Source organism: Amblyomma maculatum, chromosome 1 (assembly GCF_055883805.1).
Source record: "Amblyomma maculatum isolate TAMU_Amacu chromosome 1, ASM5588380v1, whole genome shotgun sequence".
Taxonomy (NCBI): domain Eukaryota; kingdom Metazoa; phylum Arthropoda; class Arachnida; order Ixodida; family Ixodidae; genus Amblyomma; species Amblyomma maculatum.
Window position 1 is genome coordinate 258,219,548 of NC_139344.1, and position 24,503 is coordinate 258,244,050.

Here is a 24,503-nt window from a genome sequence, read left to right on the forward strand (position 1 = left end):
CACAGCACCATTCCTCTTGACACTGACTGAGCTTATTAGCTTGCTGTTAACCACTAGGTTGTGTACTCTTTTTCTTTGCTACCACAAAAATGAACGCTTAATGTCAGTGCAGTTCTATTCATTCTAGTGCAGCGCCATTACATTTATTGCACTTTGCAGTATTTCTGATAGTCATATCTATAAATGACGGCATCTAGCCCCACTTTGCATGCCACGGGAAAAAAAGTACTGCAGCTTGATTGCCTGAGGAATTTTTCATCTTGTGTGGTCTGCAGGAAATTCAGTCGATTGTAATGTATCTAGAATGGGCTGCATTATTTGATGGCTATTTAACACTTGTACATTAGCATTGGTGCCTTCCCCTGTGCTCTTTAACAGAGTGGAGCTAATTTGTAGGTCACTTTCAGGTTGTAAAAGAAATATATTGAGCTCTGGTTCTTCTTTCTAAAAGGCTTTTAATTTTCGTTGTTAATCTAGCACAATTCAAAGATTATTGCTTCATTGCACCTTTTGTGTTTTCATCTGCCATGCGGCTCTCAGTCTGTATCATTTTTGTTAAGTACGGCTTCGGCACTGGGTAGTGCAGTTTGCAACACTGGTTTGATAATTTTTTCATATAATTTTTTGTTAACCTTTATGTTGTTCTTGCTTTTAGGTGATTCAGGTCCTTAAAACGAATAACTAGAGCTATATTGGCTGAATGGCTGGCAAGCATAATTATTAGGGAGTGACAATGAAAGTGATGTGTGACCACAAAGGCTCCTGTGGTGTAGACTGTCACTTGTTTGTGTGGAATGTGCAAATGAGGTTGTGGGCCTGATTATATTATATATATAATTAACTGTATGAATGGGCAGTCATATAAAGTGTATATGATAATTTTCTCGAATCCATGCCAGCATCAGTGGTAAACGGTATTGGTAGAGCAGCTTTTTTGTTTCATTGTGCATTGTAGTAGGTTTTTTTTTAAGGAAGCCATTATGGGGAGCTCACAAATTTGTTCAAAGTCGTTCAGACAAAAGTGCTTGAAGTATGAGGCTAAGTAAGAGTATCTATGCAGCCACAGGGAACTAGGAATGAGAAATTAAATAATAAAATGTTTCAGAAAAATTTATTAAACACTAAAGTGTAGTTTCAGGAACCTGATTTGGCATCTAAAGTCAGCCATTCAGCTGCTATTGATTTTTGCTTTTTCTGCAGTAGGTGCTGCTTGCCATGTTGGCGAACATATCCGAACTGTTTGCTGAAGACTAATCAAAGTCGAAACATGCATGCAAGAAGGCATTGTGTTTAAAGAGCAGAATTTTTGCTCTTTGAATGCAATGTAATAACATGCTACAAGCAAAGGCAACTGTACCTCACTATTGTTTTTTCTGTGTTGAATGAACCTTCGTGTGCACATAACTTTTAATTTGTTTCTGGCTTTTTTGTGTGGCCATTATTGTATTTATTTCCCTTACACAATGCAGTACAGTGATGATAAACAATTTGCCACAGTCCAAGTTGGCATGGTGTTTCATGGTGTCACATTATTTAGTAACCGCAGGTTGAGTTACTTTTAGGCAGTTTTTTGGGGAAACTGCTAGACTCCTTAACTGTCCTGTATCCAGTGGGTCCAGTATTACATAGTTTGTTTTCAAGGGACGCAAGTTTTATTAAATTGCTGGGAAAAACTTTTAGATGCAGTCTTCTTGTCAAGAAATATGTCTTTTGCTGCAAGACTTACATCAACATACTTCTAGAGAGAGTCGTGGAACTGCTGTACCAGCCATAGTTTTACTAAGAATGAAAATTGGGTACTCGGCGTCTCTTTACAATAATGACTGAAAACTGACCCAGAGGTGCACTGTGATCAGATTAAAAATGAGAAGGCCTTGCCACATATAGGCAGGTCAAGCATTGTAGTAACAATAAAATATGGATTTATGATTTCAATTTGGCATTGAAGTCTGAAGCTACATTGTGCAGTGAAATTCGCTATTGTTGATGTATCCCATCACGTTGCCATGTCTCACTGAAATATGAGATGTGAAACTGAAGGGTGCTGTGTTTTATTTTAGGCAACTTTTCATTTGCATTGTCAAGCTGAAGTACTTTGTGTAGTTGCTTCTAGATGACACCATAGGCTTTTTAACCCACTCTCTGCCAAAGCCGGGGAATCACCGGGGGTACGTGTGGTGGCCATATTGCCAAAGCCAGCAATTCGCCGGCCGGGCCGGACACCCGTTTGCCGTGATTTGTAAATTTGTACTTAGATGATGCTACAAGCTTGGTTTCAATGATTATTACTAGCATGTATTGTCATTAAATGACAATGCTTTGCAGTATTGTTGACATTTAAAGTGCTTTCTTCTTCTTTTCTATTTTTTTTTTTTTTCATTATTGAAAAGGGTTGATGAGAACTGGTGTTTGTGTGTGGTAGCAAACAGGTTAAGTCATAATGGTAGTGCGGTTTTGCTATGTTGCCATCGACAAGACATGTTTGTGCCATAATGGGTTGGTATGCGAAAATGGAAGTTAGTGTTATACCCCAGTCACGCGGTAATTTTCAAAGGCGATTGAGTCGATAGCCTTCGAGATTTTCAATTGCTATTGAACTCGAAGGAGTTGTGCCGCTGCTACATGGCAAAACTCAAAGGCTGTTGAAATAGTTCTGGTTTGCGGCAAACTTTTGAGGCGCCACTATCATTGCTTTCGGATGGCTGTGCTTTTAATTGTGTTTGCTTTTCTCGGCAACGCAGGTTACAGTGGTAGACAGCACAAAAATAATGCGCCTTAAAAAATAGCGCTGCTGTTTTTAAATTATTGCGCACACTAATATTTTACAGCATAAAATAAAGATATAAAATAACAATTGTTCATGTTTTTTTATCGTAAACACACTGTCCACGAGAGTGCACATGGCGCTCTTCGGGTCAACGCTAGCAACCTTGCGCGACGTTCGAAGGCCTTCGAGATCTCGATAGAGCTCTGAGCTGTTTCGTTGACTAGATAGACTATCGATTCAACGGCCATTGAAAACATTCGTGCGGCAGCGTTCGAAGGCCTTCGAGTCGATAGACAATCTGTTGGAGGGCCTTCGAAATGCAAGTGTGACAGCGGTAGTAATGTATGCTGAACTAAAGGTGTTTAAGCCCTTGAAGGATGTTTATGGCCGTGTCCTAATGCAACAAAATCTGTAGAAGTGGTCATTGTGAGTATTCGAGTCAAATTTAAAAACTCTGATTGGGCCCCATAATTTACAAATAATTTTTTTAAACTGCTCCTTGCAACTGCTCGGAACCAATTTGGGTGACATCTCACCATGGCGTTGTTAGTTGCCCTAGCCTGTTGATGTAAACTGGGTAGTCTGGATGCACCCAAGTGATACTGGCACGGGGCGCTATGGGGCATCATCGTAACTTTTTTTTTTCTTATGTGTCGGCACGTGCAAGTGAGAAAGGAGGAGTATCATTTTTTATCACTAATGTCATGACATTAGTGAAGCTAACTTCTTGTGTTGTGGAGACGAGTGATGGAATACTGATTGTCGTGCGTGTTTTCTAGTCATAGCAAGCATCTTTTTATGGTTCCTTTAATTGCTGTCTTTCTGGCCGGACTATTTATTTTTCGATTCCTTGATTTTTTGCTGCCGTGCAATCGCCATCATGCTCACCAATCGTTATTTCCTGCATTGGGGAACATGAATGTGAATGTATCCACTGGTAATTAAATTTTTCTGATAGATATGCGGCATTTCTTAAACTGTCAGAGTCCCGAGGTGGCGCAGTGTTTTCGGCATGATCTCTGACCTCATGTGTTGCACTGTTCAGACATTACATGACAGATAACGGCATAAAACACCGAAAAGCGACCTTATTAATCATGAGCATGTTGTCACGTGGGCCTGGTATCGACGGTGCTCGACAGGTTTCACAGGCATCACGGGCATGCATTGCTTGGTTTGGTGTCAGTTGTTTGAGAGCTGTAACAGAAGTCGGAATGAGTTTGTATATATAGGGCTGCCAACAGCTTGAAGTTTGCCAACTTCGTTTTCTTGCGCCCATCTTGTCGAGATATAGTCTCGAAAAGAAGGGGCAGGGCTTCATTCTAGATTTTTCGAATCTAAGTGCCCTCGCTCACTTTGGTCATCGCGATTGTGAAAAAAAAAGGGGGGCTTAGAATCGAGTAAATATGGTTTTCTTTATTGCGGTAACGACTTGGCAGAACTGGGTTTGATGCAGGACGAGCAAAGTAGGCTCAAATTTGCGGCCAATATAGGACATAGAAGAAAAAGCAACAGACAATGTCCATAGCAGCAATTTGGCCAGCTGACTGAAAAAAATGGCTTGAGGCCAAGGCACTTGATGAACCGGCTCTTTCTCATAAATTTCTTGCAATGCTGTTAACACCAGGTAGATTCCTTGTGTGGTTTGGGCCAAGGGTTCTGTGCCCTTGACTTCTTCTCTCTAGCTTGAGCTTTGATTTTCTTTCTCTTCCACTTTACCTTTATCCTTTTGGTCCCGCCAGGGTGGCGCAGTGGTTGCGGCACTCGACTACTGTTCCCAAGGATGCGGGATCGAATGCCGGCGGCCGCTTTTCGATGGGAGGCGAGAAACAAGGCGCCCGCGAGCTGTGCGATGTCAGTGCATGAGAACCCCAGGTGGTCGAAATTTCCAGAGTCCTCCACTACGCCGTCTGTCATAGCCTGAGTCGCTTTGGGACGTTAAACCCCACCAACCAAACCAACCAACCAACCTTTATCCTTTTGACTTGTTCACATCTAAACTGTACATGTTTTCAGAGGATAAATTTGGGCATAATAAAGATGAGATAAGATTGAACCCTCCGAGACCTTTGGAACCTGAGTCACACAAGCACGTTCTATGGTTTTGGTCTTTCACATGATATGTGCGACTTTGTGAGGTAATATAGGTGCAGGTTAAAGGATTGGTGATTAAGCGAATAGCAAAGGCCATATATGCGAACGAGTATCTGCAAGGAGATACAATGGGAGACATTAAAGCTATCGTGTCATACCCTTAATGGCGGAGCTGAAGTGTCTCCCAAGTAGGATCTGTCATCCCATCTGACCAGACTGCGATGTATCTTTTCAGACAAGTCTTAGGCAAGAGGTGCCAGTTTGTGTCATTTTCCATTGCCGTGTTTGTTGGTGTGCTGGGATCAAGTTCTTACCGTGGCTGGTCTCTGTTTGCAGACATCTCTTACGGGTACATTGTGGAGCAGCAGCCCATTGGCAGGCTCCTCTTCCGGCAGTACTGCCAAACAAAACCCCATTACTGCAAGTGCAACAGCTTCTTAGATGCTGTGGTAAGGAGTACAGCATTCTTCTTCTAATGGTCTGCATTGCATTCAGGAGGGTAAAATATGTGCATATAGGTGTTCCTTTCCATATGGTGATCTCTATGCTGCAACCACTCACTTGTATTCAAAAATATGGTGCCACTTTCTATCTTCAATCTTTATCCCTGAGGCTGGGTGGCTCATAATTTACTGTGAATGCTACCATTGGTTGGCAAGCTTGTGTGAAAGCAGAGGAAAGCACAGTCACAAGCACGCTATTAAGAAGATAGTGTGCAGCACGATGGCGTGTAATCAGAAAGAGGTTCAGGACTATTTCTATACTGGCTGGCTGCAACAAAATTTTACTTTGTTACGAGGCCGCCTAATGCGCTCGGTGTGTTGTAAAACCAATTATAATGGTTTCATGTTAATTCTGTAGTTACAACCACTTTAAAGCTGTGTAGCAGATGATATTTGCACCTGGCGGTGTATCGTGGAGTGGGCAACTTGCCACATGCCACATGTGATGTAGGAACGGGCGCTCGAGAGCTGTCCTTAAGCTGGACTTAGTGTGAGTGTATGGACTAGGGATGGCATGCAGTGAAGTGCTGGAGGCTAAAGTTTGTTTGGCTTGGTTGTCCTAGTTTGCTACAGTGGTGAAGTTTTTATAATTTCAGGCATCATTACTACGCTCAAATCCTATATAATTGTTGGGGGCACAGACGAGCATGGTGGACAAGAACTTGCATGTTGGAGGACATCTGTTCCCACTGCCTTAAATACATGTAATAGGCATTAGCGTCGCTCACAATACCTGAATGTAATGCGTGCCCACTCGTTGAGGTTTCTACGAGCAGCAAGCCGCCAAAATGACATGACTACTGTACCCATGGTTCGAATTGCGGCCCTTTTTACATCACTTTTGGCTCTTAATTGCCACCATGTTTCCAGTTTTAGTTTGGAAAATGGTGGTTTTTGAGAGCAATTCCCGACACACCAGGTACACTTTTATACGAATGCCATATTTTGTTTTAGTACCCTCTCCTGATGTGGTACTAGAAAACACACCTTTTCTGTAGCAAAAAATTCCATTGCAGTTTGCTTTTCAGACATGCTGTCCAGATGGGTGTTGGTGATTAGTATCATTCAGGCCATTGAAAGCACTAACTGTTCAGTCTCATAATCATGCATATCTAACCATGACAGAATAGTAAAGAAATAATGTTCAGACATATGTTACTACTTTTGAGCCTTTCAAAAATTGTATGAAATTTGTGCCCATGTTGCAGCTGCCACATTTGCTTGTTCGTGGTTGTTGTGCTTTATCAAACTTGGAAGTGTTGTGTCACTTCTATGTTGGACAGTCAATGGCCCCTACTGCATTCAGTAATACCACGTCATGCATGTGTGTAATTTTTACTATTGATAATTTAACCTTACTTATTAAATGTACAGAATTGCACGCATGCATTTTTTTAAATAGTTGTCGGCTATATTTTTGTGCAGTTCTAGCATAAGTCATTTTGCTGACTGCAGTGTTTTCCCCCTTCCCTTCCTTTAATTTTTTGTAGTTGTATTCTTTTCAATATCATCCTAACGGGCACAATTGCACTGTATTGAAGGGTGTGCACTGCTTTCACTAGAACGGTGTGCACTGCTTCCACTAGAATGTTTAGAGGCCATCAATTGACTTGATACACTGCTGGCTCAGTTGCCATGCAACCTCCTGTGCTGACCGATGAGTCAGTAAGACTACGTTTGAGTGCCTCTGCAACATGAGTATTGTAGAACCTCAGTTATATGATTTCAGGAGAGGACCATGCGAAATCATCATATAATCTGGGCATCGTTGATAGGAAATCTCGCAGAATAGGTGTGTTTGCATATAAATGCATCCACTACTGTGACTGCCAAAAAGTTTTAATTCTTTTCTCCACACATTACGAAAGCACCAATTTTTTCATTCTGCAAGAGTGAACTAATTAACTCGTGTAATTTGCTCTTTTTCTTCAAGTCATTTTTTTTTTTTTTAATGGTGTGTGCAAACTATGTAATTTTGCAAAAACACCCTAAAAGTTCTACAAGGATGAAAACATGCAATATACACTGTATATACACTGTATATTGCTGTGTAAACGCCAATCCCGAAATTCATGCCTCTCACTGGGAACAAAAATATTGCCTTCAAGATATAAATCGAGGCTGATGCTTGCACCCTGCCCCTTGCTCCATCATCTCATTTGTTGTTATGTAGTTTCCTTCAGAATGGCACATATGTGCAGCTCAGAGCAGTAAACGTGACAATGCAATCACGAATCTAGCAGTCAGGAGCAAATGGAGACCGATCAGACCTTGCTTGAGGACCAAGTAAGAAACGGAACCCTGTTTGGTAGTTTCGGATTAAGGTGAGTGCGCGCTGGAGGTTACTGGAAGTGTTTTGTCGCATCTCTTCATCCGCGAAACTGTCTTATGTGAATGAGCTAGAAAATGGCATGCAGTTTGAATGTTCTTTACCAACACCAATATGTAAACTGATTATACAAACTTGGCGACGTGACTGTGGCGATGACCCCAAGCTGGCCTTGCACACACCTAACCTCATATTGGTGTTCTAGAGCAGCAGGGAGCGTAAGATATATGAGTAAAAGGTTTTTGTTAACTTCAGTAGTAGATCAGGTGTGAACAAATTATGCAAGTAAATAAGTTGTAATGCGTCTGCGCAGCCAGGCTTTTTGGCATAGCAAAGGTAGGTTTTGACGGGGCCCACATGCACTCCTGTCCCATTGCGTTAAGGGCATACAGGGCCCGTGAAGGGCCGAAAATCGCGAACAAAAGCGACTCTTTAAAAGCAACATTTTGGAAAGCAACCCATCTCTTACATACCTACTAATTTATTCACGCCGTGGGCCATTCATCCCACTTTACAAGGTGCAGACGAGCCGAATAAATTCCATCTCAATTCATATTTTCTCGTTTTCTAAAATGCAAATTTTTGATGGTTTGCTAATTTCTTGTAGGATATATTTGCCTTTAGAGCTCCTAGGCGTTTAAGCTATACAATGTTAAAAACTGATTTTTCAATTCATGCCTGCTAATTTTTTTGCATGGTCTTAATTTAAATGGCTCGGTAACCTCTTTTTCTTGCATCAAACAACTCGAGAAATGACTAATACTGCCTTGATTAAAAATGTAGTTCCTACATTGTATTCTTTATACTACTATATACTATCTAGGTAGAACGAGAGGAGAAAATGGTTTACACGATACGAAGGAGCACTGAACAAGGGTAAATGGGGTACGCCTCAGTTCGCAGGTCGAGCCAACGTTTTGACAACTGGACTGGGCAAGTCCACTTGTCGAAATGTTGGCTCGACCTGCGAACTGAGGCGTACCCCATATACCCTTGTTCTGTGCTCCTTCATACTATATACTATCTAGCCACATGTTAATAGTAGTTTTCTGATTACTGGATTTTTGTCTTGTTCCTATAAACAAGGGATTAAAAATGTCAAATAATTAGAAAACTAATTGACATATCAGAAATGTAATTACATATTTAAAATCGACACAAAGAGGTGATTAAGCCTGCGCATTTTCATTACATTTTGCATAAAAATAAAGAAATGTTTCAAGATCCCTGTCCCCCTTAAGTAGGCATTACATGCGCCTTGAATGCTATCATCTGGACAGTGTACCAGAAATATACCTACTTCAGCACTTCAGTCTTCAGAGACATTTTATAATGTTTGGTAGAAAGATGCCAGCAACAAGTCTTCTGCTCACACTCCATTTAGAACTGCTGTCATTCGTTGCAGGGAAAAAACTAAATAGATATCGGTGTTTGCTTGCAGAGTGGATGTGGGTCTAGAGTGCACCTAAGCCATTGCATGGTTCCCGCAGCGATGTGCTGCCCTGCGGGGAAAGTACGCCACTCGTTGTGGTAGACCTAATGTGCTCTCCCACTGATTACAGGAACTCTTAACCTTCATACTGCCCCCACAATAACTTCATTCTGTTACCAGTGTAATATTGATTTCCGTAATTTCTTCATCAGCGAAGCATACAGTAAAGCGGACTAAACGAGGGCCATCACGCACCAGTCAACAGCCGCAGGTCGCACAAGCAAAGTCAGAGCCATTACCAGGACTATCAGTGCACAGGTCGTCATATGCTGAATCGTATCGTCGCGCACATTCTGTTGTGATTATGATTTGGAACACACTGGGTTGACGTGACTTCTGCCATTAAGATGCTCTGCCATTGTCTCTCATTCCACAGTTCCCACAGGTCGTTGTACTAAGCGGGGGGGTGTATGTAATTTTTCGTATTGTAATCAAGGTTTATAGTACACTACCCCTGTGGAAAATTCACCACACCTGGGCTAATTTGTCGTAAAATGTGGGTCGTTTCATAAACGGGAGCATTTACTCGGGGTTTCTACTGTACTCTTATCTAATGCTAATGGTTGCAACCATTGAGCTCATATGCTGACTCGAGAACACTAGTGGTAGGCACTCTACCATGCGCACCCTTTCTGCAATTTTGCAAACCTTTGTGGTCAGCATTATGGCACAACAAAATTTGGTGTCTATCAAAACAGTGGTTGATGTCTGTTCAAACAAATGTTCTTTCATAAAACAAGCTGCTAGCCGAACTCGTGAGGGTAACCGAGAGTGTACATGATAACATCATAGTGGGTCACCTCTCCGTACATAAGCGCCTTCTGTATAGGTTGCCATATTTGTGCAGCAACAGGAAGGGCATAGCATTTCCAAAGGTGCATCAGTGGGCTATGTAGTAGAATTATCAATTGTGTGCAATAGATTGACAGGTAGCGTCACCTGCCCAAGGTGAAGGCTGATTCACTTCAGTGCCTGGCATCATTTTATGCACAGGTTTGGCATGATTTCACGCATGTGTAGTCGAGGGCCATGCCTCTGTAATCAAGTATGCTTTGTGTTCATAATGAATGCCTCACCGAGCTCTTGGTCCTAACTACAGCATCACAAAATATACCTTTAACTGCTAAATGGGTATCCATGTAAAGATTGAAATCTGGCCAAGTATTTTTTTCTCATTAGTGCAAGCTCTGCAAAGTAGTAAGTATAAACAGGAATAACTGAAAATTTGATTAACGCTCCATCGTTTGTTATTATTTGTCGTGTTTGAATAAGTTAGGTTTTATATTTTATGAAGCTTAATTGGCAATTTTAGCACAAAAAGTTGTTCATGTAAAGCAGCCAAATTTGGTTATAAAGACTTATAGCGGTGGAGATTTCCTAATACAGTAGAACCCCGCTATAGTAAATTCGGATATAGTAAAAACTCTGATATAGTAAAGTGAAACTGAAGTCCTAGTTCATCTTCCATAGACAACTGTACGTTTCCCCCCTTTATAGTAAACACAATTTTGGCAAAAATCAGTTGTAAAGTGCGCCTGGCCGTGGCGACGACTCCCACGATGTGACATCGCCGCCCGCGCACTATCTAGAATCGTGAGGCAAAGAGTTTTTGTATTTGAAAACAGAAAAACACCGAATGTTCTTTTAGGTGTCTTTACCACTAGGCTTAGCAGCCGTCAGGAGAAGCCTACTTTACGGAGGCCTCGAAGCCATGAGAGAAAGCATGCAGTGCGTAAGAAAGAAAAAAAAAAAGAGAGTAAAGCTGTCTACAAACATAGAAAAGAGGCGGTGCTGTCCGTAGTAAAGTGCAGCAAAGAATGGCTAAGGGGAAGAAACGGGCAAACATTCCCAGCACTGTGCAGCACGAAGCATGAGGTAGTGGAGGCAAGAAGTGGGGGTGCAGCGTTTGTGGTCTTGCAGCACTTGATTGCCACATGCATTTATCATTTATTGCTTTTTAAAAGACAGAAACAGCAAAAAGTGACACAGTGTTAGTCCTCATGCTTAGGAGGTACTTCAACAAGTTGTAAAAAATTTTTATAACTGAAAAAAAAAAAAATCCACAGAGATAACAGAGAGGTGAAAGGTATTGAATGTTTTTTTTTTTTTTTCTTGGGACCATGTCATCACCAACAACTGATGTAGTAAAGACCCTGATATAGTAAAGGTTTTTGCTGGTTCCAGTGACTTTACTATAAAGGGGTTCTATTGTACACCATGATTTTAAGGCGAAAGCCATTATTGCCTCATCGTTGTCGCCAGCAAGTGTCATGCTTTTGCGGTGGCTCTGATTAGTCGAGACTGGATGACATCATAGAGGTCTCTACCAAGAGCACCACCATAGTATGCACGAATGCGTGCCTTGTATGGCCATATACCAATCAATGAGTAATTACTAAATAATGAATAATTAAGTAATTATTAATGGCTATTCAATTAATTACTTATTAATTATTTATAATTACTAACAGTTATTATTATGTAATAATTATTACTAATTGATGTCGCGCACCTGGTAGAAACCACACAACAGTAAATGTAGAACAACTACGTAGCTGCAAGGAGTGCGATCTCGTCGCTGCCAACCAGAATTCTGAATAAATGCACTCCCAGAATGTGAAAGAGTAGTCGCTCGCTTTACTCGTAGCAGCATTCATCACTACATGCGCAACAGTCGCGTAGCTGAATGCAGCACTCAGGCTTTTGCCTTTCATCACTTTAGTCGCCAAAGTGTCTTCAAATTTTTGAAAAGTGAAAGTGTGTTAGCCCATTTGGCTTTTTGTTGCCATATATGAGCATGTTTGAAATGAAAGAGGTGACTGAGTGTATTGCAAAAAGAACAAGAACTAATGGGCTCGTTGGTCAGACGTAATGATGACGCAGCACTGTGTCTCGTTCCTTCTTGTCCTGTGCCCTCGTGCCATTATGCTGTTGCATTAGAAATGCAAAAGAAGGACTAAGTGTGTGAGAAGATGAGGTGATTTTTGTTGCCTAAATTTATTATTTTTGCTTGAACATTTCGCATAACTATATAAGCATGCAGCACACTAAAATGGGGGCAAATAAATATGCTGTTTTGTACAGTAATATCTCATTCATTCAACTCCCGTTTATTCAACAGTTCAGCTAATTGAAACTAGGAGCGCAGTTCCAGCAGAAATTTTTTCGTCACAAATGTATTATATTATGTAATAAGATATGTATACAAGTTGATTTTACGTGTTTTGTGCATATTTTCATTTGTGGAATTGTTTTATAATAGCCAATGGCAAAATATCTCAACAAAAACATGATGTAACCGTGTACGCAACTTCCAAATTAAGCGTGGTGCGCCACTGCAGCTACGCCATTTTCAGTTAGGGGGCGGTTGTTATTGTTCATGGTGTTTTTAATGGGGGCTCACGGAATCATGGCCTAGTGTCAAATTTTAAGCATTTTTTAGTGTTTTACTGCTTTAAAAAGCTGTTCTTTGAACTTCACGCTTGGAGGTTCCAATTTTTTTTTAAAAACATGTTTTTCAGTTGCCAGTTTCGTGCCAACGAGTGCTTATGCGAGTGCACTCCGCTTTCCCGTTTAGCACTGAATAGCATAAAGTCTCCTTCAAGCTTCTAGTATCCCAATCAAGCGTGCAAGTTGAAGTGCACTTCCGCGGAGTGCACTTCACAGCTTGAAAGAGACTTTACGCTACGCAGTGCTAAACGGGAAAGCGAAGTGCACTCGCATACGCACTGGTTGGTACGAAACTAGCACTCGGAAAACATGTTTTAAAAAAGAAATTGGAACCTCCAAGTGCGAAGTTCAGGGAACTGCTTTTTAAAGTAGTAAAACATTCAAAAAATGCTTAAAATTTGACACCGGGCCATGATTCGTAGACCCCTTATCAACGAACACCATGAACAATAACAACCGCCCCCTAACTGAAAATGGCGTAGCCGCAGTAGCGCACCACTCATTATGTGGAAGTTGCGTTCGCGGTTACATCACGTTTTTGTTATTTGATATTTTGCCCGTCGCTATTATAAAACATTTCATCAAATGAAAATATGTACAAAACACGTAAAATCAACTTGTATACATATCTTATTACATAATGCATTTGTGACGAAGAAATTTCTGCCGGCGAGGCTACGCGCTCAGCCCTCGAAGTCTGTTTTGCGAACGCACTCCGACCTGAGTGCACACTTTGGCAAGTGCACTTATATTACGCTGTTTAGCAGCGGTAGAGTGCACCTTTCGTAAGTGACACTCGCCGTAAGTGCACTTTATTTTGCACGCTTGACAGGGGTATAAGTGCACTCCGCGTAAGTGCACTTAACTTTCACGCTTGACTGGGGTATAAGTTCCTCACAGCTGTCTTTGTAACGTTTAGCATGTTTGTGATGATTATGATGCCTGCTTTGGCCGGCTTGAAACTCTAGCATCAAATGAAAAGAAGGTTGTCAATTCCTAATTTTTATTTTCCTCTTTTAGGAAGCATATGAACTGCAGTTGGATGAAGACCGTGCTTTGGCAGCTCAAGATGTATTTAACAAGTTTCTCAGTGAACAGGTAAAGCTTCAGCACTGGTTTAGAGCGGGAATTATATGCGCTACTTTTGTTTTGCAGTCAAGTGAATTTGTTGATGTGGTCAATGAAGATCTTCTGGAGAAGTGCAAACAAGGCTTGACTGAAGCATCCAAAGACTTGTTTTCTGAATGTGCAAGGTAAGCCACATGTTGCCCTACACCAATATCGTGCTTTTCTGCATAATCGGGACTTATTTTGTAAGTAGTAGAAGTTGTATATCTTCATTTTTTTCACCTCGAAAATTTTGGTTCTACTCCAGTGTGGTTTTGAAAGCATCAGATTGGTGAGGGTGCTACATGTATAAAAATCGTTTGCAAACGCCGTTTTTACCATTTCAAAAAGTTGCAAGTTTGGAGCCCGGTTGCATACACACTCAACATTTCTCGTGAATTATTTTCTTAGCGAATAAGTTTACGCAGCTTTTACTAATAAAAACACTAAAAAAAAAAAGTGTTTTGATGCACTATGTGTTTTATTAAAAAATTGTTAACTTTGATTCAGGAGCAGTGCACTGCACAAAAGTCAATTTTCAGCGCTTTATTCTGGCATGATGCTCCCAAATTTTTCCGCTGAAACTTTTTGCCTGCATTAGGAGGTTATATTCTCTATTTCAACCAAAAGTGCAGTTGTAAGATTGTAAAAAATTTTTCCATGGCGCTTCAAAATCTGCTGAGGTTCAAAAACTTCAAAAAACGAGCAAATTTGATTTAAAAATAAAAAAATACATCATCTTCGATTTGTTTTTATAATTTGTCTGAATAATCCCTCATGTCTCTTAATTGTATCACGCTGAAAAAGTGTTGCATTATATTGTTTAAAATTATAAAAATACAAAATGCAAACTCAAGCTCGTGATTCCTGGGGATTTCGTAGTATTACCATTACAAATGTTTGGTTTGGTTTGGTTTGTTCGGTTTAACGTCCCAAAGCAACTCAGGCTATGAGAGACGCCGTAGTGGAGGACACCGGAAATTTCGACCACCTGGGGTTCTTTAACGTGCACTGACATCGCACAGCACACGGGCGCCTTTGCTTCCATCTTAACTGCGAAAGGGTAAATAAATTTGGAGCAATGAAAATGCAAGCAGATTTCCTTTTGCACAGTTTACAAAATCCTCATCAACCCCCTGGTTTATTTTTTTGCAATTACAGTGTGCGAAAGTTGGAGCAAATTCGCTTTTTGGCTTAATTTCTTGAGAACTGCTTAACATCGGTCAAACGTGTCCGCACTGTGCAAGTTCTACATTGTATGCGGCGCTTTGCTATGGAATAGATTATTTATTGATAGAGAATAACTGCACCTTCAAAATCTTTTTTGAATCTGCATACATAACAGGAATCTGTGGAATCTCGCAAAAAGTGTTACCGTGTTTGCTCGAATCTAAGCCGGCCGCGATTGCAAGCCGACCCCCCAAAACTCGCGAACCCGGGAAAAAAAAAACAAACACCTCGAATGCAAGCCGACAGAAAGAGACCACCCAGGACTAGAAAGACATTTATTCAATCAAATGAAGGCCGACTGATCACTCGTCGTCGTCTTTCTCACTGGAGGCTTCCTTATCACTGTCTTCCTCCCACAGCGCGCTGTCCTCAGTACCATCCAGGGCGTTTGAAATGTAGCATTTACGGAATTACCGCACGATCATCTCCGCGGGAATATCTTCCCACGCTGCTGCAACCCATTTGGCCACTTGACTTAGCGATGCGCGTTTAATGCGACCTGTCGGAGTGAGTTTGTGATCTTGTTCTGTCAGCCAATCAGTGGAGTACTTGCGCACCCTAGATTTGAAGGGTTTGTTGATGGCAACATCGAGTGGCTGAAGCTGACTGGTCATGCCGCCAGGTATTATAGCTACATCTGTCCCACCTCGTGAGAGTGCAGCCTTCACGCCGTCCGTCTAGTGTCCGCTGTACGAGTCTAGATCAGGAGGGAGTCCCGACACAACAATGCCCCTGGTCGACGTTGCCACACGAGTCTAATCCATTCTTCGACCATTGCCACGGTCATCCATCCGTTTTCGTGCAAACGAACGGTGACGTTTTTCGGGAACACTTCTTTCGCAGGAAGAGTCTTCCGCTTGAAGATGATGTACAGTGGCATCTTCCGTCCATCGGCAGTACAGCAAAGCATTACGGTTGAACGTTGCTTCTCGTAGCCCGCAGTACGCATTTTTACTTCTTTTGACCCCTTCTCGGCCACTGTGTACGCCATGGGCATATCGAAGTAAACTGGGGTCTGGTCGGCATTTCCAATTTGCCCAAGTGCGTACCCCTTTTCAAGCTTCTTTATGACATACCATTGAAAAGAAATTAATTTCTCTTCAAAATCTCCGGGCAGCTTCTGGCACACTGAAACCAAACCGCTTCATAAACCTTTGAAGCCAGCCTCTGCTTGCCTTGAACGTAGTGTGCGGGATGCCTCGTGCTTTCGCGACCTCCCTTGCCTTCGCCTGAATAACTTCTGTAGTTACAGGAAGTGCTCCGGCCCTCTGCGTCTTAACAAACTTGGCGACTTCTTCCACCACATGGTGACGGCTTCTGCGGGGTCCGGAAAATGCCATTCGGGTTGCAGCGCAGTTGAACAACTGGTCCCGTTGTTTTCGCCAGCGGCGGATATTTGTTTCGTCCACGCCGTACTCTCGCTGTGCTTGAAGGTTGGACGAGCTTTCTGCCGCAAGCACAACTTTCCGCCTGAAAGCAGCGGTATAATGACACCGCTTATTTGTAGGTGCCATCGCGTCGGGAAACGAAGGTCACGAATCGAAAGAACCACACGGAGAGTCCACGGACACACAGGCCAACGCTAGTCACCTGTGCAATACCGCGATGGCGATGGCGATTGTGCAGCCACATCCTCGAATCTAAGCCGACACCTCAGTTTCGTATTCGGAATTTCAGTAAAAACTATCGGCTTAGATTCGAATAAATACGGTAAATATAGCGTTTTTGATTGCTATGCGCTCTAACCGATGCACGACGGCTCCAGCTACCTGTCTCCTTCGCGCATACAAGGTGGCCGTTTCTGAGATAGCTACTACGGCGATGGCTACAAGCGATACCCACGATAGTGGCACGGGTTAGCGAAATCTGATATCTTCGGCACTGTCGGCGACGGCTCACTCATATGGCCGTGTGCGCGACGACGGAACTGGAAGCAATCCTCTACCTCTAGCAAGAGTCTATCTCCCGCTCTCGCAATAAACATCAGTACCTACCTTTTCCACCCTTATGCTGAAAAAATAATTCTTAGAGTGAACCCAGCAGCTGTGTTGAAAGATTCCCCAAGCACAGAGCTCCCTTGCCCCCAACTTGACATTGAAGGAGTAAGGTGACGTTTTGCGGCATCATTCTACCGCAGAAGTCTGTTTTTCTACAAGCCCCTTTTTTTAGTAACGGTGGCGTTCCCTGTACACCTGATATAACTCGGGGTTCTGTGGTTCTGCAGGGCACTGCCACAGTAGAAAATTTCTTCTGAAGGGGAACATTTTATTTTCAAAATTCAAAAAGGGTTTAACTGGCAAGGCAAGTTACAGATATGATGCCACTTTGTGTGTAGATTCTAATTCAGGAAAATCCTACAAGACAAAAAAAAAATAGCAGTCATTGACGTTGCTATTTGCTTCGCATATTGCCCAGCGCACAACCACAAACCAGATCACAGTCTCTTCCAATCTTCATCTGCAGGGGTGGCCACGTAAAAAGCGTTGCCTTCAGTTGACTGCACATACTTCCACATGTGAAGCGTCTGGACTGAAAACATCCATTTTATCTCTAGGCATTCATTGTGTTGTAGCTCACGAAACTGAAATTTATTCTTGAAGTGAGCAGGAGCTCCATCGCTTGCGTAGGTTACCTTGGTGTAGACTGGTGCGTTGTCCTCAAGGTGGGCTTTGATCTTCGCCAGAGCCAAGCATGCATGAGCTGAATCATGAGACGTGTCGTTGGAAATAACAGCATAGTTCCAAGTAGATTTTCTTGACGTGGCAACACATGTAAAAACAGTTACCTGCTTTTTTTGCCAATGGTACGCTTGTACTGCATCGGGAAGCACAACTGTCCAGTTCTAGGCAAAATCAAAATGCAAAACAATTTTTCCTTTCTCGGAGCCACGCTTTCCTTCGTGTATAGCTTTTGCTTGTACACATGGAACATGGTTGTGAGGATTTGAAATTCTCTCATGAACGATGAGGCATTCAGAGTTTTCTTAAGTTTGCCAGAAGCCCAGTTAGCTATGAGCACCTCGTCCTCATCGCTGATGCCAAATTTTTCGAAAGTGAAAATTTCATCTTGAAGGCACTGGTCACAGTTCCTGAGGAACCAAGATGTAGTAGGTACCTGGCGTACACAGGCTCTGCACATCTTCCGGAGAGAGGGAATTTCCGGACGCATTCTGCAGTCCTACAAGGCACAACTGAAAGTTTGCTTAACACGCACAAACACACACTTGCCACCGCAGAGCGCACTTCACCCATTTAGGACGCAAGGATATGAATTTTGTGAGTCCAACATTAGAGGCGGGTTGAGCTATCTTGTACCGGCGGTAAGCTTCTCGCAATGACTGTGTCATGAAACGTTTTGCTACCCATTCTTTCTGCCCGTCCCTCTGAATTTGCATAGCATCTTTTTTGTTGGGACTTTGTCTGGAGCAGTCGAGTTCATCCGTGGTGTATAATTCTAAAATTGCGGTAATGTCTTCCTGCTGTAGCTTACACCTAGTGAATCTCTCGAAAGTGGACCATCTGCTCTGCCATCTTCCTCGCTTTTTGAATTATGTACCTTGTTGCCTCAGGTACGATGACCTGTACATTTTTCACAGTCGGGGCGGATGGTAGTAGTGTCAGCAGTTGGCAACGTTCTTGAAATGATGAACATCGGTTGTAGGCGGCATGAAGGTTGCTTTCCCAGCTACTACAATTCGCACACTCGTCTACTGGTACAACAGAAGTCCCGGGGACATTATATGCTGCCTGTATCTCTGATCGGATTTCCCTGACCACCACTCTTGTCACCTCTCGCCGCTTTCACTTTGCATAGGAAAGTCTTGGACGTTTCTTCACAATGCTGGGCCGAATTACGTACCGCTCACAATTTCACTCACACATTTGTGAGCGTGATGTCAAATTGACATGGCTATGACGTGATCTTGAGACGTCAATCGCGACGGATTGCGAAATCGTCCAATTACCATTGACTTGTAGCATGGCTCCGTCCCTGAAGCGCCCGTTCCGTGGCCAACGCTGTTGCTACATCGTTGCCGCAACCTTGGCCGAACTCGACAAGGAACCGTCTCATAACTTTTTGTGAAACGGTGCAATAAATATGCAGTAAATAAAAGGAGCAAAGTTTTATCTTGCAAGAAAATGTTTTTAAAACCCAATAACATCAAGCAGAATTACTTTTGCAATTAAATCTTCCCTTCAGTAACCTACGCTGCCGCGAAGGCACGCTGACGACGTCAAACCGTGCACATGGCGGCTTCCGAAAGAACAGCTGATTCCTCGGCTATTTGCTGCTTTTCACGCGTCGTCTAAAATCGAGCTACCGTGTGGATGGGTTTAGTAGCCGACAAAAATCTTATTGAAGGCAGTGAAGGCTACAGACCTGCAGTGATCAACATGGTAGAAGCGCTTGGCACGAAAATCAACGAATGCAACTTGCTCATGTTCGTGTTGTCCGTCGATGCTTGCTATCTGACAAGAGCCACACGTGGGAGGTATGTGATCGGCGGTTTGGTATCTCTAGAATCTACAAGACGACTACGAAGGCTACCAACAGAGGAAAGCTGGCAAGTGCAGTAAGGCAGATGCTATGTAAGAGCTATCAGCCACTTGTGTGCAGAACGAGAAACGAAAGCCAACATGGTGACCCATCACCATGGACTCCTCGTGCATACAGTGAACGCTGCGCACATCGGGCTCGTGTCTTAATATTCCGTTCTCCGTACCGTTCACATTCAGTTGCTGATGTTGGTTGTTTAGCCTGGGTCAGAGGCAGAGAAGCTGTGATGTTTATGCTCCGTTTGGTTCGTTCACAGAGGAAGAAATTACTTTATTCAGCAGCCTTGTTATATTCACATGTGGTCGCATGTAGTCACAGTTGCATGTATTACGCAGTAAACACTATTGACATATCGCCTCAACGATGCATCTGTGATATTTACACTTATTTTTCTGCCGGCAAAGATATTCGAGTCATTCAGCAATCATTGTTGCACCCAGTCTGCAGTACACTCATGCACTCAGTTGTACACGAATCTCCTTGCAGCTGCTACAGCAGTTCACACTGCTCAGCATCTCTGGTCGTATACCACCCTGCTGGCATTGTCACTTCTGATATGTAAGCATATTATACACACGAAATGTTTGTAGTCAGGTAGCTTCAATATGAAAGAGAATAGGCACATCGAGCCCAGTAATTCAATCTGTCCTACACATGAAAATGCTCTACAATCGCTGTTCATGAAGGTATAGAGGTAAAGTGTGTTTGTATATATTATTCTACCTCTTTTGTAATATAAAAAATACTCGAGCAAAATGCCGTGGCTAAGAAATAAAACTACTATCTGTAATGAATATGCGTGGTACTAAAAAAATGTTCGGTTGTATTCAGTGCATCAAAACACCCCTACTACCGTCACCCGCACTCATGGGCTGTGGGCCCTCCTCCTGAAATGATATTTTCTGATCGCAGTATCGCAAATATATACTGCCCATTTAAGCATGTTTAATGGTGAATTCCAATCGCAGAGCAGGAGCACTTCCAGAGCAACGTTTTCTGCTCCTTTCGGAGCAATTGTCTTCCAAACGCAGATCCGGAACACGGATCGCGTCTTCCAAACGCAGAACGGGAGCAATTGCCGAGCAAGGGTCGCTCCGCGGAGCAGTCAAAACTGCTCTGCCAAAATCGGGGGAACCGACCGGAAGTTTGCATGACGTGACTTTCCGAGCGGCGCTTGCGCATGCGCTAGCTAGCGCATCCATTTCCGGTGGCTCGCCGCGTTGGCTTCAGAGGCAACGCGCCGCTCCATAGCAGACGATCAGTATTTGCCGCCGCCATGGATGGTGATTCGCGTCGCGCTCTTGCGCTCGCTTTGCTTGAGGACAGCGAGTCGGAGAGCAGCAGTTCCGACACATCTGTCGAAGAATCAAGAATCAACTATTTATATGTCCATCGTCCGTGTAAACTCAAAGCCGCGCACGTTACAGCTCGGCTCTGGAAGACTGCAAACATTCGGTACGTGAACCGAAGTTTTCTTCCATATTAAAGAAAGTGCTGAAGGAGTCTTACCTTGTGTGTCCACGCTCGGCTCTTCGAGCAAGGAGGATATAATTGTGTAAACGGCTGGTGTAACCTCCATATCAAAGGGAATAAAGGCTGCAGGCTTGCAAAGCAGACGACGCGAGCGCACGAAAAGCGCGGGCAAGTGCAAGGAATGATGGGTACTTTCTCCATCACCGTTTGCTCGCGAGCGCCACCTACTTGCTCCGGCCAGAGCAAGAGTATTCTAAACGCAGAGTCTGGGAGCGTGCTCTCCGCCGGATTGAGGCGTTCTGTGATGGAGCGTGCGCGCTGCTCCAGTTCTGCGATTGGAATTCGCCATAACACATGCATGTTAAACACAGTGGAAGCTGTGACAGATTTTTTCTTCTTGGGCTCCAAGATAACCCCGGAAGGAGACTGCAGCCATGAAATTAGGAGACGCCTACTTCTGGGAAAGAGAGCCATGGCTAGCCTTGACCGCCTAGTAAAGAGCAGAGACATTAGTCTGCCAACCAAGATCCGTATAACTCGTGCTATGGTATTTCCAGTTGTGATGTATGGATGTGAGAGTTGGACTGTGAAAAAGGCTGACCGCCGAAGAATTGACGCGCTGGCGAAGACTCTTGAGAGTTCCTTGGACTGCCAGAAGATCAAATCAGTCGATATTGTCGACCATAAACCCTGACTGCTCATTGGAGGGTCAAATTCTAAAGTTAAAGCTCAGCTACTTTGGTCATCTGATGAGAAGAGAGGAGTCGTCGGAGAAAGATTTGATGTTGGGAAAGGTTGAGGGTCACCGGAGAAGGGGTAGGCAGCGAACGCGATGGTTAGATGGTATCCTCGAGTCGCTGCAGATGAAGTTATGTGATGTTAGGAAGATAGTGAGAGACCGGAAAGCGTGGCGTGATATGGTCTATAGGGTCACGAAGAGTCGGACATGACTGGACAACTGAACTGAACTGAACTGAACACATAACTAGTAAACACAGCCAACTGCACTAGGCTGCAAGGCGATAGGAAGGAAGGGAAAGCGAGTTGGAGCTGGGATGGCTTCGCACTGGTGTAAGCAGCTGTGACTCCAGTGGGTAGTGCACTGTCCCCTGCATAACAAACAAAACAAATTACATCCACTTAGGCCCACCTTCATCCGAGCCTAGCATAACATGTATTATACAACTGAAGATCCATATTAAGTAGCGCACAGCCTGTCTTTGCTAAACATTCACAGATCCAACAACTCGTGATAGTGCTTAAGCGAGCACCGTTGTAAGGATAGCCCTGTAGCATCACATTAACATAAACAATGTGCTGATTGTTTTCATAATACAAACATCACAGTTTCTTAGGCAGCAAATGCAATAGATGTAAACTCAATAACCATCTAAGTGAAAGCTCGTTAATTCGAACCTCGATCATTCGAATTTTTGGATAATTCGAACTAGACTACTTGGTCCGGCCAAGCTCCATAGAGATCTGTGTATAAAAAAGCTCGTTAATTCGAACGCGAGTCGGTTTCGCTACGGATAATTCGAACTATGCGCCGCCGCATCTAGGCGGCTTGACGCACATCACGCGGCCAAAGTAAAGAAACTTCCGCGATCTGTAGGCATAATTAGAGGCTGCCACGTCTAAAACGGGGGCAGAAGATCGAACCAGGTAAAGCCATGGAAGAGTGGGTAAAACCTGAATGGCGCCATGACCGGCGTGGCGGCCGGCGGCGTTGGAGGGAGGGGACGGCGGCCGCAGCAAGGTCAGTGCATGGCCGCGCGGCGGCGGCTGCCTGCTCTCCCTTCTGCGCAACCTCCGTAGCTCGCAACTAAATACTCGTTAATTCCAACCCTGTTAATTTGGGAATAGGGATAAGTACTGTCAGCGCGGTCCCAGCCAACGCCCATAAAAGGCTATGATCTCGGACGGGCACTACGGGAACTTTTTTTGCGATAGCCATCCATCCTTCCACCCATCAGTCGTCAACGGAAGCACGCGAGTCAGCCGCGATCATGACGCCGGCTTTTAGCACCGTTCATTCCGATGATTGGAGTGGCAGTAGACTCTCATAGCATGATGAAGCGAACGTACTGAAAAGAAGGCTTGCACAATCGGACAAGCGCTGGCACTTTGCCAAGTTCGCTTTCCTCCCCCCTGCCCGAGCTACAGTCAAAAATAAACACGGCGCGCACTGCCAAGAAATGTGTTGTGGACCGTGACAGCGCAAAACGGAGGGACGCGCTAACGACTGACGCCTTTATTTATTATTTTAATTTTTTTTTATTCGTAGGCACAAATTGGGGCTAGGTGGGTTCATTATGTGAGCGAGTTCGTTACGCGACTAAATACAGTACATTTACCGTAATACAAATGGTTTTGGTCAGTTTTTTCGAGGCCATTCGATAATTCTAACTTTTTTCCTGGTCCCGTGAAGTTGGAATTAACGAGCTTTTACTGCCCGGCTGTGCACAATGGTGTAGTATTTATGGCGCTCGACTGCTGTTGCCCAGGGATGCTGACCGAGGCAACCGCTTTTCGATGGAGGAGAAAAGCAAGACGCCCATGTGCCGCGCGCTGTCAGTGCACTCTGAAAAGAGCTCCAGGTGGTAGAATTTCCGGAGTCGTTCTCTACGGCATCTTTCGTAGCCTGAGTCGCTTTGGGACGTTAAACCCCATAAACCAAAACAAAGCTATTTTTGCTGCTCTGATACTTTGCTCAATACATATAATCTAGGTCGTTCGATGACCGGCAGGGCTTCTTTAAAACTTACACAGGAAAAAGTCGCAGGCATTCTGCAGGCCTATGTCCACAGTGGAAGAATACCGCCAGACGAATGCGTGTCGTACGTGGTAAGAACGTAAGATTCTAAGATTCTAGGCAGCGAGGGTCCTCAGCCAGCAGAATGCGCATGTAGGTGTCGCAGATCTGAGGAAAAATAGGCACGGCACAACTTTACTGTGACCTTCAGAATTCATAGCCGGACACACGCATTAAAAAAAAAAAAGCCGAAGTCTGCTCACTTTTGCGATTTTCACAACGTTGATCCCCTTGCCTTGCGACTTGTTTGAGTGTCACCCCACGGGATCAGCATGCTGCCGGATGGCTTCCGCTACCGATGCACGCACTTGCTGACGGACGGTGGTGGGATGCCAATGGTATTACGATCCCAACGGAAATTGTAAGCCTCCAGTAGCGAAAAAACGTGGCGCGCATGCCATCACAGTGACGATGCATTCGCCAGCAAGCCTGCGTTCATCAGCGAGTGTCACCCCACGGCGCCTTGACGGCAATCAGCATGCCGCCCGATGGCTTCCGCTCTCGATGCACGCACTTGCTGACGGATGGCGGTGGGATGCCAACGGTATTACGATCCTAACGGAAATTGTAAGCCTCCAGTAGCGAAAAAGCGCGGCGCATGCCATCACAGTGACGACGCATTCGCCAGCAAGCCTCCGTTCATCGGCGAGTGTCACCCCACGGCGCCTTGACGGCAATCAGCATGC

The 24,503-nt window shown here is 43.9% G+C and overlaps 1 protein-coding gene and 1 pseudogene across 3 annotated transcripts in view; one reads left to right on the top strand and one right to left on the bottom strand.

The window, feature by feature from the left end:
- Positions 1-24,503, top strand: part of Gprk2 (G protein-coupled receptor kinase 2) — a 46,483-nt gene that overhangs the window by 1,448 nt on the left and 20,532 nt on the right. For 2 of the 3 annotated variants that reach the window (XM_084590952.1, XM_084590953.1), the window contains exons 3-5: positions 5,198-5,310; positions 13,656-13,733; positions 13,791-13,888. In XM_084590952.1, coding sequence (XP_084447078.1) covers positions 5,198-5,310; positions 13,656-13,733; positions 13,791-13,888 — 289 coding nt within the window. Of the gene's footprint in view, positions 1-5,197; positions 5,311-13,655; positions 13,889-24,503 lie in introns of all 3 variants that reach the window. The other variant, XM_084590951.1, reaches the window with a different exon arrangement.
- LOC146206309 (uncharacterized) lies at positions 17,407-18,110 on the bottom strand (annotated as a pseudogene).